General features: G+C 49.7%; 1 protein-coding gene and 1 long non-coding RNA gene across 5 annotated transcripts; one reads left to right on the plus strand and one right to left on the minus strand.

The window, feature by feature from the left end:
- Positions 1-34: 34 nt before the first annotated feature.
- Positions 35-10,946, minus strand: MTHFR (methylenetetrahydrofolate reductase). 4 transcript variants are annotated; one of them, XM_074924549.1, is made up of 12 exons: positions 10,841-10,946; positions 8,053-8,304; positions 6,722-6,960; positions 6,304-6,414; positions 5,937-6,130; positions 5,211-5,461; positions 4,314-4,448; positions 3,837-4,017; positions 3,261-3,443; positions 1,743-1,844; positions 1,379-1,498; positions 35-811 (listed from the first exon to the last, which is right to left on the minus strand). In XM_074924549.1, the coding sequence occupies exons 2-12, from the start codon at positions 8,292-8,294 to the stop codon at positions 614-616; spliced, it is 1,956 nt and encodes a 651-aa protein (XP_074780650.1). In that variant the 5' UTR covers positions 8,295-8,304; positions 10,841-10,946; the 3' UTR covers positions 35-613. The 4 variants fall into 4 exon arrangements, with proteins under 4 accessions (XP_074780650.1, XP_074780653.1, XP_074780654.1 ...); XM_074924552.1 differs by having other exon boundaries at positions 8,053-8,480; positions 10,841-10,877; XM_074924553.1 differs by lacking the exon at positions 10,841-10,946 and adding an exon at positions 7,890-7,946 and having other exon boundaries at positions 8,053-8,159.
- On the plus strand, positions 1,478-8,151 carry LOC141969108 (uncharacterized). Its single transcript, XR_012634993.1, has 4 exons — positions 1,478-1,578; positions 1,706-1,838; positions 7,448-7,519; positions 8,046-8,151. It is a non-coding gene; the product is annotated as an uncharacterized LOC141969108 (long non-coding RNA).
- Positions 10,947-11,040: the final 94 nt, after the last annotated feature.

Raw genomic sequence — 11,040 nt, forward strand, 5'->3', positions numbered from 1 at the left:
GTGTGATTACTAATCAGTCTCACTTGTGAAATTCACATTCCTATTAAAAAGAAAACAGGAAATACAATAAAAGTTAGGGAGAAAACTTGAACCTTCTGGAGTGAGTGCAAAAGAGCCTGATATGATCAGTTATGAAGAAATACATCTTAGGAGTGCAATGTAAAAGCAACTTGAGCAGCTTTTCAGGGTTAGTAACTGCTGAAATAGTCTCCTTGCATAGGCACTGCTGACAGGAGTGTGTCTATCCCCAAGGCAGAGTTTCTGGCATGAGAACACTACCAGAATCCCACTGAGTTTTATCACATTGATGCACAAGAGTTTTCCTGTTACTGTAGTCAACATAGCCATGATTAGCACCTCTTCATCCCACAGAGATGGCCTTCAAGCTCAGGCTAGAGCCTCAGCTCGAAGCTTCAGGTAGTTGTGACTAATGTTCAGTGAGAAGGGGTCAGGGAGCTTTTGTGCTGGGGGTGGAAGAGCATGTAGTGTGGGTAGATCAGAGAGCTAGCCGGGTCACTGGGCTCAGGAGCATGTGCTCTACCATCAGCACAGGAGCTGCTTTTTCTCTCCCCACAGTCTGTGGACGGAAGGAGAAAATAAAGAAGAGGAATTTTCACTGCTGAGTCGGAGAGTTCAGCAGCTCAAAAGTATCATCCACAACCTGCCAGAGGCAGTTTTCGAGTGGGAAGTCATTGTCCACCAGGTTGACCAAGTAGTAGTTGTCATGGATGTACTGGATGATCATGCGAGAGGGTGACTCCTCTTCATAGAGCTTGGCCCACTGCTCAATCCACAGTGCAAAGGCCTCATCCTGCCAAGGGGAAAAAAAAAAATAATGTGGACAGTGGTGTAATGCACAGTTTCAAGCTACATTTTCATATTATTTCATTTAGGACAACCAGTGTCACACATGCCTGGCCAGCTTGTGGCTTGTTTCTTCTCAGTAAAAACTGCAAGAGCTGAGCAAGGAGCTTTGTGCTTACACTGAGGGAGCAGGAGCAATATCTGGAGCTCTGAAAGCTAGTATCACAACAGTACTTGATTGCAAGAAGTGTCAAGACTAAAACCAGACCAGACACGTTTGCAGTAAAATGGCTCAATACTGCCCCTGTGTGTGTAAGAGGGGAAAGAGCGCGACTGCCCAGAGCTCTGGGGCCCACGACAGTGACAGTGGTAGCTCCCAAGCCTGTTATTGGGCACTTGCTCTGTGAAGAGCTCTTGCCAGAGCAAACTTCTTACACCGAGGGAGCAGGAGGAGCATTATCTGGAGCTCTGCAAGGTAAGATCACAACAGTACTCAATTGAAAGAAGTGTCACAGACTTAAACCAGCCACTCTGAACTTCTAGGGCATCACAGCAGGAGAGAGGGAGGACTCACCTTCCAGGAGAGGAAGCTTACAGGATCCACTACAGTGGGCTGGATGATCTCTCTGCCTGGGAAGATGCCCCACGTGACAGCATTGGGTTGCAGATCTGGAGCATTGGTGATATTTTGGCCCTGCCAAAGGAAGGAAAACTTTTCTGAAGCAACTGCTGGAGAAGGGATTGAGTTGGAACAAGTGCATTTACCCTCTCTGTGTAAGAGATTGGACAGCTGCTGTGCATCACAGCTGACTTGCTTCTCTTGCCCTTCCCTTCATCAGCCTTCATGTCCCGCTTTGATCATAGTGATATCTGAGTCTTTGATATTTGCCTCTCTCCCAAGGTGGTGAAAAGAAAGTGTCCTGTAAACAACAGCCTACCTTGACATTGACAATGTGGTAGTTCACTCGCAACTCATACTTCTTCAGCACTTTGAGCAGTGCCATGACGATCTCGCTGGAGGTGAAGAACTCGAGGTATGCCTACAGGGAGGGAAGGGCAAAGAGATTAAGAGCCTTTTCTCAGGGCAGGGCTGGGACACGTACAGGCAACCAAGAGGACAATTGTAGAGTCTGGGCTGCATGGAAACCAGGCAGCTTAAGACTTGTACATCCATTCCCAGAAACGTGTCCTACAGAGGATGCTTGAGCAAATTAGTAAGAGAGCTGGGGGGGCAGAGTGGGGAATTCCGGAGAGCAGAGGCAGTAACTTAGGAGCAGCGAGCTCAGGAAGGCTACAGTCTTCCTGATTTTCACCCATTAAGCTGGCAGGCTGGAGTAAGCTCCAGAAAGCATCACAACTGCTGTGCCTGGGAAGCGGTCTGTGCTAGACAGAGTAGAGTGCTTGGAAGAGGCCTGAGCTCAACCTCTGTTCTACGTGGTACACTGTGAATGGCAGTCCTGCCAAGGCAGCCCAGTCTGGCCAGAGCAGAAGTCAGGGGTCTCCGCTGGGCTCTCCCAAGCACCCTACCATTCCCTGTCCTCATCTTTAGTTCACATGTCTTCCTGTGTGCTTATACAACCTAATTCTGTACTTGCTCCATCTACCGCTGCTCTGTGCTTGGCTGCTCCTAACAACTGCTTCCCCTCCCCCCATTTCCTGGCTATTGTGTGAGATGATGGATTTCTCCTCAGGGGAATTTTTTCCTTTGAAAAACATAACTGCATTTGCCATCTGCTGGTCTCATGGCTTTAGCGGTTTGGATCCCTTTTGAACAAGACTGCTTTGTTTCCTAGTATGAGCCACTTGCTTGGCATTTACCTTGATGGGAGATTCCTATCACAGCCATTAGTGGCAAGGCTCTAGGGCCTGGAAATGCACGGCTGTAGGAGACAGGCATGGGAGATAAGACTGCTTGCAGGCCAGAGAAGGAAAGTGGCAGCTTGCTGTGCTGTTCAGATGTGGTGCTGTGGGGTGGGAGGAATTGGTGGAGAACTCTGCCTTAGAGAAGGACAGATAGGGGAAATTTTAAATGCCTAGTTACTACCATGAGAAGCTGGATGGTAGACATATTATCTCATTGATTCCCATTTTATGAAAAACCTGGGTGCTTTCTATATTACTGAATGGAATCAGATGCAGTGGGCAGGCACGTGTTTGTTTCTAAAACTTCAGAGCCCCACTCTTGAAAGAAGCTACCAATAATTACTTGCTGAGAGCAAACCCAAGAAACTCCATAGATGTTCAACAGACGTTCTGAGGTGGGGTAAAACAGCTATGAAGTAAGTGATAGAGATGACAGCCTGTCTCTTAGGACACCAAAGGAGCTTTGCTTCATCTCTGCAAGAAGGCATTAACATATAAGGAGCCGGCAGAAGGATTATCTGGGTGAAAGCCTGGGACCTGGAGACCAAACTGGGTCGTAACTCTTTGCTGCCTAGCCCAGAGTAGTGTGGTACCTTTTGGAAGACATAACCCCCACTGGGCCCCCAGCCTACAATGGGGTCTGTGGATGGTTTGCCATTGATGTTTGGCTGGGAGTTGATGGTCAGGATTCCTCGTCTGTTAACCTTCTCCAGCTGCTCCTTCAGAAGGTTGGTTTCAGTAGCAAGAGGGTCATCGTTCCAAGGCATACATGTAACCTACCATGAGGAGAAAGGAGGAGTCACAATGGATGTAACAACCTTTTCGTTACCATCTGGATGGTGAAAGAACTCAGAAGTAGCCTAATGGTCTCAAACACACCTACTTCAGGACAGAATTCCCAGATTTGGTTCAAGGGGCAGGATATCCTAAAGAATGACTGCTGAAGTCTATCGGTGCTAGTCCTGTTATACCATAGGCAGCTTTTCTTTTATGTTGAGCCCTAGCTCTGGCTGTTGGATTACCTTCAGTCACTATAATATCTCAGCAAGCCCTTTTGGATAGGGAAGTGCCAATTCTTGTTTAGAAGAACAGTGTGGTACCATGAGCAAGAGGAAATACACACTATTGTCTGTGCTACACCGACTATTCCTTTCTGGGCCATCACTCACCTTGTGCCCATTCTTGTTGGGTTCTCCGGTGATGTAACACGTGAACACCTCAAAGACGCTTTCCTCACCAGTCAGCTCTTCTCCCCACATCTTCAGGAGCTCCTCCCGGGGAGACTTGCTCTTCAGGTAGAAGAGGTAATAATCCTTCAGTTCCCCAAAGGCTGGAGAGGAGGAGTTGCCCCTGCAAGGGGAGCAGACGCAGGATTAACAGGCCACTGAGGAAGATGAGCTGATCTGGTGATGCAGGAAAAGTAGTATCCCAACAAAATCCACCTAGAGACCAAAAACTTCAACATCCTAGTGCTGTTCTCCTCACCTCATTCAAACCCAAGCAAGTGGGGACCACACCATTAGGAAGCCACCTGTTCTGTCAAGCCCAAAGCGTGTCCAGGACACCCACTAATGACAGAGACCAACTGTGGAGCAGGCCTTCATACCACACCTCCACCTCACTGCCCTTGCAGGCTGACACCTTACCATCGGCCATTGGGGAAATCATCCCATTCTTGTGTTCGATAGATGTAACTCTTTGGCCTAGAGGCCCAGAAGATTGGCCGAACATCTTCAACTCTTCTCTTGGGGTGAGCGCTGACTGCCCAGGGCAGGGGCCGCCTGCATGGGAGAAGCAGACATATTAACACAGTTCTTCTGCTGACTTTCCACTAGAGGCTGGAAGCCCTTCCCCTGGAGAACTTTTGATGCTAGGGAGATCAAGTAACGGTGCTGAGAAGAGTTCTATTTGTCAAGAAGTAGGACAGAAAACTCTTCTTCCTCTATGGAAAATCTTTTCCTACTCAGTTCCCTCACAGGATGCTCAGTAGGTGCCCGTTAAATGGTTAAATACAGGACTGACACCCAAAATTGGATAAGGTAAGGGAAAAGCACTGTGTGAAGCTATTTTTAACAAGAAGCAAATACAGCTATCCTGTTTCCTTTTCTTCCTCTTGTCTGTTCTGAAGCCTGTGGACTCAGAGCAAAGTCCATATTCCCTTCATCAACTTCAGAGAACCCTAGAAATCCACAGTGGGAGCTTACATAGCACCCAGCCTGGTTTTTGAGGTTTGTTGTGACCTCAAAAAACCATATTTTTTCCAAGTGGCAGCTCTAAGGTTTAGGTTTTAAAAGTTCCAGAACAGGCTACTTTAAAGCCACCAGACTGAAACAAATTAATCCTTCAGCTATCCCCTCTATTCCTCCCCACTTTTGTCAGAGATCTGCAGGAAGGGTGAACTTCTAAGTGCCGAAAGGTGCTAAAAAAAAGCAGCAGAGGAGAGGTGCTAATCATCCATTGCTTGAGCCTCCAGTAAATGGGAGGGAGGGATGGATGGATGGATGTGAAAGAGGAACTAACAGAAGCCAGCCTATTCTGCTCACCTAGGGTCCTCCTTCCACATGCCCAGGCGCTTAAGGACTTCGGTAGTAGCCACTTCCCGATTGAGGGTGTAAAAATGGAGCCCGTGCACCACGCCGCTATCCAACAGCTCCCGGCACATGGACACTGCCAGCTCCACCCCATAGTTCCGGATAGCTGCATCGTTGTCCTTGATGGGTTCAATCACATCTTTGATTTCTTGAGGCACTTCCAGCTTGGAGAGCTTCACCAGCTGGCGCAGGGAGTGGTAACCCTGGATGAGGATGCAGGGGATTTTCATTTTTGCAATGTTCTTTTCTGACACCCCAGTAACACAGGTACTTGATCTCGATTTTGTGGCAGCAGATTTAAAATTGGGGCTCCTGGATTCTACTCCTAGGCCCCATCTCTAGGATGATAACCTAGTCCTGGTCATGTCACTTCAGGTGATTTCTTCCCATTTCTTTGCCTGAGCCCAGCATGCTGACAGTAATGACTAACACCTTAAGACTGGTAAACCATTGTCTTTTATATCCCCTTTCACCATATGGGCACAGAAAACCTTTTAAGCTTATTATTACATGCCTAAGAGTTTACTTTGGCAAACCACTTACAGATTTATCACATTTAGCACACTCATTTCCCAGAAATGTGGAGGATATTTAGAGACCTCTCTCAGGCCCTGACCCACAAAAACCTGACATCCTGGATCCTTATTCCCCCCCCAAACCAGAATTACTGGATTTCACCTGTATGGGGAAGATGCCAGGAATAACAGGGCAGGTGATGCCAATGGCTTGACAGTCCTTCATGAACTTGAGAAAGGTTTCTGATCGGAAGAAAAGCTGCGTAATGATGAAGTCTGCCCCAGCAAAGACTTTCTCCTTCAGGTGCCTCAGGTCTGCCTCGTAGCTCTCTGCTTCAGGATGACCCTTGGGGTAGCCTTTGGGGGAAAGGCGGGGGGGGGGGAAAGACAAGTGAAACCCTGGTGGTCAGGACAACATGCTAGAAATTAGAAAGTAGCCAATCTGATCGTGCTGTCACAGCACAGGTCCAGAGAGGGACTGCTGAGCTGATTTCCCTGACACCCTACCCACACTCTGCAATGACATTTACCTGCCACACAGATGTCAAAGTAATCATCAAATTCATTGCGAATGTGCTTAACCAGGTCAACAGCATAGTTGAAGCCATCTACTTCTTCCTCCCATTCTTCACCAACAGGATCTGAGGAGAGAACAAATCCACAGTGCTCTCCAACTGTTTGCTGGACCCAGATCTGCTTGTGCTGTAAAAACCCACTATCAGAAGGAAGACAAGATGAAACCTCCAAGTTTGCAGTTTTACCCATGGACTGCTTTTGTCTACCCCTGAGCTGGAAGGACTGCTAATAAAGGGATCAAGTGAAATGCCATCTCAACTTTTCCCACAGCAGAAGGAGCCTCTAAGTCATATTTTTTCCATTTTTACCCCGGAATTGAACACAATAGCAATACAGCCTCAGCCCTATGCTTCATAGGACTAAAGGATTCACCTCCACGCAACGCCATGATGTTCTTCAACCCGAGCCTCTTGGCCTTCTGCAGATGCCCTGTGATGTCATCCTTGGTCTGATTGCAGCATGTCATGTGCAGGATGGTCTCCAGGCCGCAGTAGTTGACCGCAGTGTTGGCAATAATCATGGAAGAGGTTTCCTTGTCAGATCCTGGGTCCCCTGCAGGGTGCCACGTCACATCAATGAAGAGTGGACCACCTGCTCCCATGCGGTCAAACCTGTTGGTTTTAGAGCTGTGTGAGCCTACCACGTAGCCAACTCCCCTCTCTTTGCCTGGGATATCTTGCTCTGTGCTGGAATGCCAGTGACAGACAGAGAAAGCTGGGATAATAGCAGCAGGAGAGACCAAGAAAAGTGTTGAGCTAGGGAGTTTAGCAAGTGGCCAATGTAAATAAGGAAAGTCACCCTTTAAAGCTCTATGAGGAGCTTACAGTCTCTTTGAAGAAGAGACAACTTAAGTGTTCTCTGTAGAATCAACTTCCTCCCAGCATGCTCTATTAGACTGATATGTCTTCTAATAGACAGCAATGCGAGTCCCATTCCTTTTGAGATGGGACTATGCTGCAACCCCCTGTTCCCAGCTTTAACTGTAGAGGCCACAAATATGAAAAGATGGACCAGATCTCTGTTGTGTTCCCAAGTGTGCCTAACAGAAGAAACAAAGGCTGCTCTAACTTGTCTCTCTTCTGCTCTACGTTGGAACAGGCCCTTCTGTTTAAAGTAAACCTGGCACTGGCATATACAAAAAGAGTTATGAAACTGCTTCTTCTCCTCCAGGTGAGTACATGGTGGCTCCTGGGGCTCCCCACTGGGCTCCAGAATAACCTTTAGCTCTCAGGACACCCATCTCAGAGGCTAAAACTGTAGTCTTCAGTAACAGAAGCACAAACCATAGTGGCTGGATAATTCTGAAAACAAGTGAGAGTCTCTGTTCCAGAGACTTGGGCACACTGCCTATCAATTAATACTCTGCTTTTAGTAGGTACTTTTCTGCTCTGTTCTCCCCCAGCACTCTGCTTCAGCCCCAGAACATGACAGGGGGGTTGTTCCATCTTCACAGAGAACAGGAGAGGGGAAACAATCTGTCCCCCTCAGTAACCCCGCCATGACACTTAACTCTTCAGGGCCTCCAAGGAAGACAAGTTACCTGGTGTCCATTACCCTCCTCAGCAGGAAAGCACAGCCCCATTACCTGCTTCGTCACCTGGAAGGGGAGACAGAGCATGGGGCAGAGCCTGCCTCATTAGCTATTTCCCAGCCCTCCACCAAAACCACTTCATCTCTCCCCTCTCCCACCCTGCAGCCCTCACCTGGAGATGAGATTGACAGCAGCATTGGCTGTGCGTGGAGGGAAGAACTCCAAGGAGAACCACTTGTCTCCAGAGTCCTGCCGTCGACGCATCTTCTCCCGCAGCCGCTCATGACGGTCAGCATCGAGGACGGGGGTGGAGCAGCGTGAGCTGTCCTTGGAGCTCTCACTCCCACTGCTGCTGCCACCATCAGACTTGGAGCTGGAACTAGCACTGCAGGTATGCTGGGTCTCATTGACCATGGTGAGCTCTCTGGAGGAGAGGACCAGAAGGAGCACAGTGGGTACAAGACAGGACACGGATCTCAGCAAGGAGCGGTTACTGCTGGGGTGGGCAGCAGATGAAGAGGAAGCCTATGCCAAGACCAACATTAATCTTCATCAAGGGGTCCCTTTTGCCAGCCCTTGCTACAAGCTGTAGTGGGTGATCTGGTGAAAGCACAGTAAAAAGCATGTGTTTAGACAGTGCTGAGAGAAATAACACAGCAGATGGCTTCATGCCACTTTGATGCAGCTCTTCTGTGCCTGCTGGGTCAAATTTGGTTCTCAAAAGATTCAGGTCAATGTCACTTTTGCCCTGACTACAACTTAGCAAGCCATGATATTCATGCATCAGGTGAGAGGCTCTGATCTTGTGGCCTTGGCTGGACATGCCAGCAGACTTTTTCCCCCCTCCCCTACAGCAGCTGCTTCTTGGACCATATCCATCTTCAGAGTTTCCATACTGTTTGTTCCCAAAAGGCAGCCCTTCTTTACAGCTTAGGTAGGAGAGCAAGTGCTAATGGGGCAGGTACATAAGAATGCACAAACTATTCCTGCATCAGAAAAAAAAGTGAAGAATCCCCTCTGGTCAGGCCATCCCCACAAACACCATCCTTTGTTTTGTCTCTGCTGGCATGAGACAGCTGCATTTCTAACCATTAGCCTTCTTCCACCAGACACACCATCTCCACAGACAACTGTCCCCTGCACCAGTATCACTGCATACACTCGGTGCTTTCCTTTACTAGACACACTGTTCATGTTCCTTTCCTCACTAATTGTGGCTGCTTGGAAACAAGGTCAGCGGAGTCCATCCCCTTCTCCCTGCTTTGTAACATGATCAGCTGTGCTTGTTGGCTTCACAGAAAGGAAAACGGCACTGCAAATCAACTGGTACAAGTGGGTCTAGGATGCCCAGCTCCACTTAACTCCCCAAAGCATTTCACCCTATGCCTTTAAAATCTGTGATTACATATATTTAGAGAAGAACTGCTGTAAATTTTGGATCCGCGTTATTTGCTTAAGTACCTGCCAAAACTCAAAATTGTCACTAGGAAGCAGCTAGCCATCCGAGCATTACATAATATTGGAGCCTGTTTTGGAGGAAATGGTTGCATGAGCCAATGCACACTTTGTCCTTATCAAAAGCTCTGGGGGTTTAGGTCATCCAAGAAGACTTTGAACTCATCTTCCACTGTTTACACTGAGCTGCCAATCAAGCAAAACCCTGTGGGAGAAAGTCTACTTTTACCACCTGGGGACCTCTCTCCAACTGGCAGGAGATATGATAAAAGAGCGCAGGCCTTCTACTGCCAAGAGGAACTGGAAGTCTTAAATCTTTTGTGTACCAACATAGGTGACCATGGTAAAAAGCAGCAGCACAGGCTTATTGACAAGTGAAGCAAAAGCAACTGGGTGCACAGTAACAGGCCTGACCAAGCTCTCTCAGAGGACTTTGCCTGACATCCACATGGCACTAATCTGGGAGAATAATCCTAAAGCATATGTTGGTGATCAAACTAGTGGCACAAAATCACGTGCAGTCAACTCCGTGTGCCACAGCACCACAGGCAAATTAAACGACCTGTGTTTTCACACTTGAAATTTAACACCTATTACAAGGGAAGAGTTCATGTATTAATGTGACTATAGGGTGAGACTTGCTGTTGATGAAAGGTCGGTATCTTACTGACAATCTAGAAACACAAAGACACGAAAAAAGCCCCACTGAGATTTTGTCTACAGGCAGTACTTGGAGTAGTTTCTTTACTATCAGATGCATCACAGATTTCCCGGTAGAAGCTTGCTGTTATTGCAAAGAGAAAACAAATTTTCTAAGCAACAAAACCAGTTGCAAACTAAGACAGTCTTAAACACGTGTCAGCTCTGTTGGCTCAGCACTCGTGCCCCTCTGTCTCCATCACCCTGCAGCCCTCAGAGCAAAGATCAGCGTGGAGGTGCCCATTTGCTTCGCTGCAGGACATTTTTCCTGCCTCCAGGCCTGAGCTGACACCCGCAGATGCTGTATGGAGGTCTGTGTTACCCTAAACTTCGTTTCACCACCCAAGCTAAACTCAGGTGCACAGATGTACACTTCACATGGGGCACGCGCGCCTACAAGGGACTCGTCCAGGGCCCCGCTGTCCTGGGCCGTGCCATCAGGCTGACGGTCCTACGGGGCAGGCAAGGGGCCCGCGGCTGGATCCGCCGCCTCGCCAGCGGGGCGGCCACGGAGAGACCGAGGGCAAAGCGCCGGGGGGGAGCTCGGCACCCCCGCGGGCTGCGGGGGAAAAAGGGGCGCCAGCAGCGCTGGGGGGGCAGCCCCTGCGCCGCAGGCGGGCTCGGGGTCAGGCAGGGACCGCGCTGCTGCCCGACCGTTCCTTCGCCTCAGCTGAACCCGCTGGGAGCGCGGCTCGGCCCCGGGCAGCGGCAGGCTGGCCCGGCACGGCGGCCACCGCGGGGGCTCCCCAGGGGGTGGGGGTGCGGGGTGGTGTCAGGGATCGGGCCCCCTCCCGGGCCCCACTCACCTCCGGTGCTAGGCGCGGCGCGGCGCGGGCGGCCCCATCCCGCGGCCCTTTAAGGGCGGGCGGGGCGCGGCGGTCACGTGCTCCGCCCCGCGCTTTCCCTTCTCCGACATGGCGGCGCGGCCTCAGCTCCCGGGCGGGGGCGGGGCCAGGCGGCAGCGGCCGCCGCGGCGGGGTCACGCGCGGCGCGGCGGGTGGGGCCG

The sequence above is a fragment of the Athene noctua genome, chromosome 22, assembly GCF_965140245.1.
Source record: "Athene noctua chromosome 22, bAthNoc1.hap1.1, whole genome shotgun sequence".
Taxonomy (NCBI): domain Eukaryota; kingdom Metazoa; phylum Chordata; class Aves; order Strigiformes; family Strigidae; genus Athene; species Athene noctua.

Coding starts and splice junctions, on each gene's coding strand:
- MTHFR (XM_074924549.1), bottom strand. CDS start 8,294: ATGGTCAATGAGACCCAGCATACCTGCAGTGCTAGTTCCAGCTCCAAG. Junction 3,444..3,836: donor CCAACAAGAATGGGCACAAG/GTGAGTGATGGC, acceptor TCCTCATGGTAG/GTTACATGTATGCCTTGGAA. Junction 1,499..1,742: donor ACCACATTGTCAATGTCAAG/GTAGGCTGTTGT, acceptor TTCCTTTGGCAG/GGCCAAAATATCACCAATGC.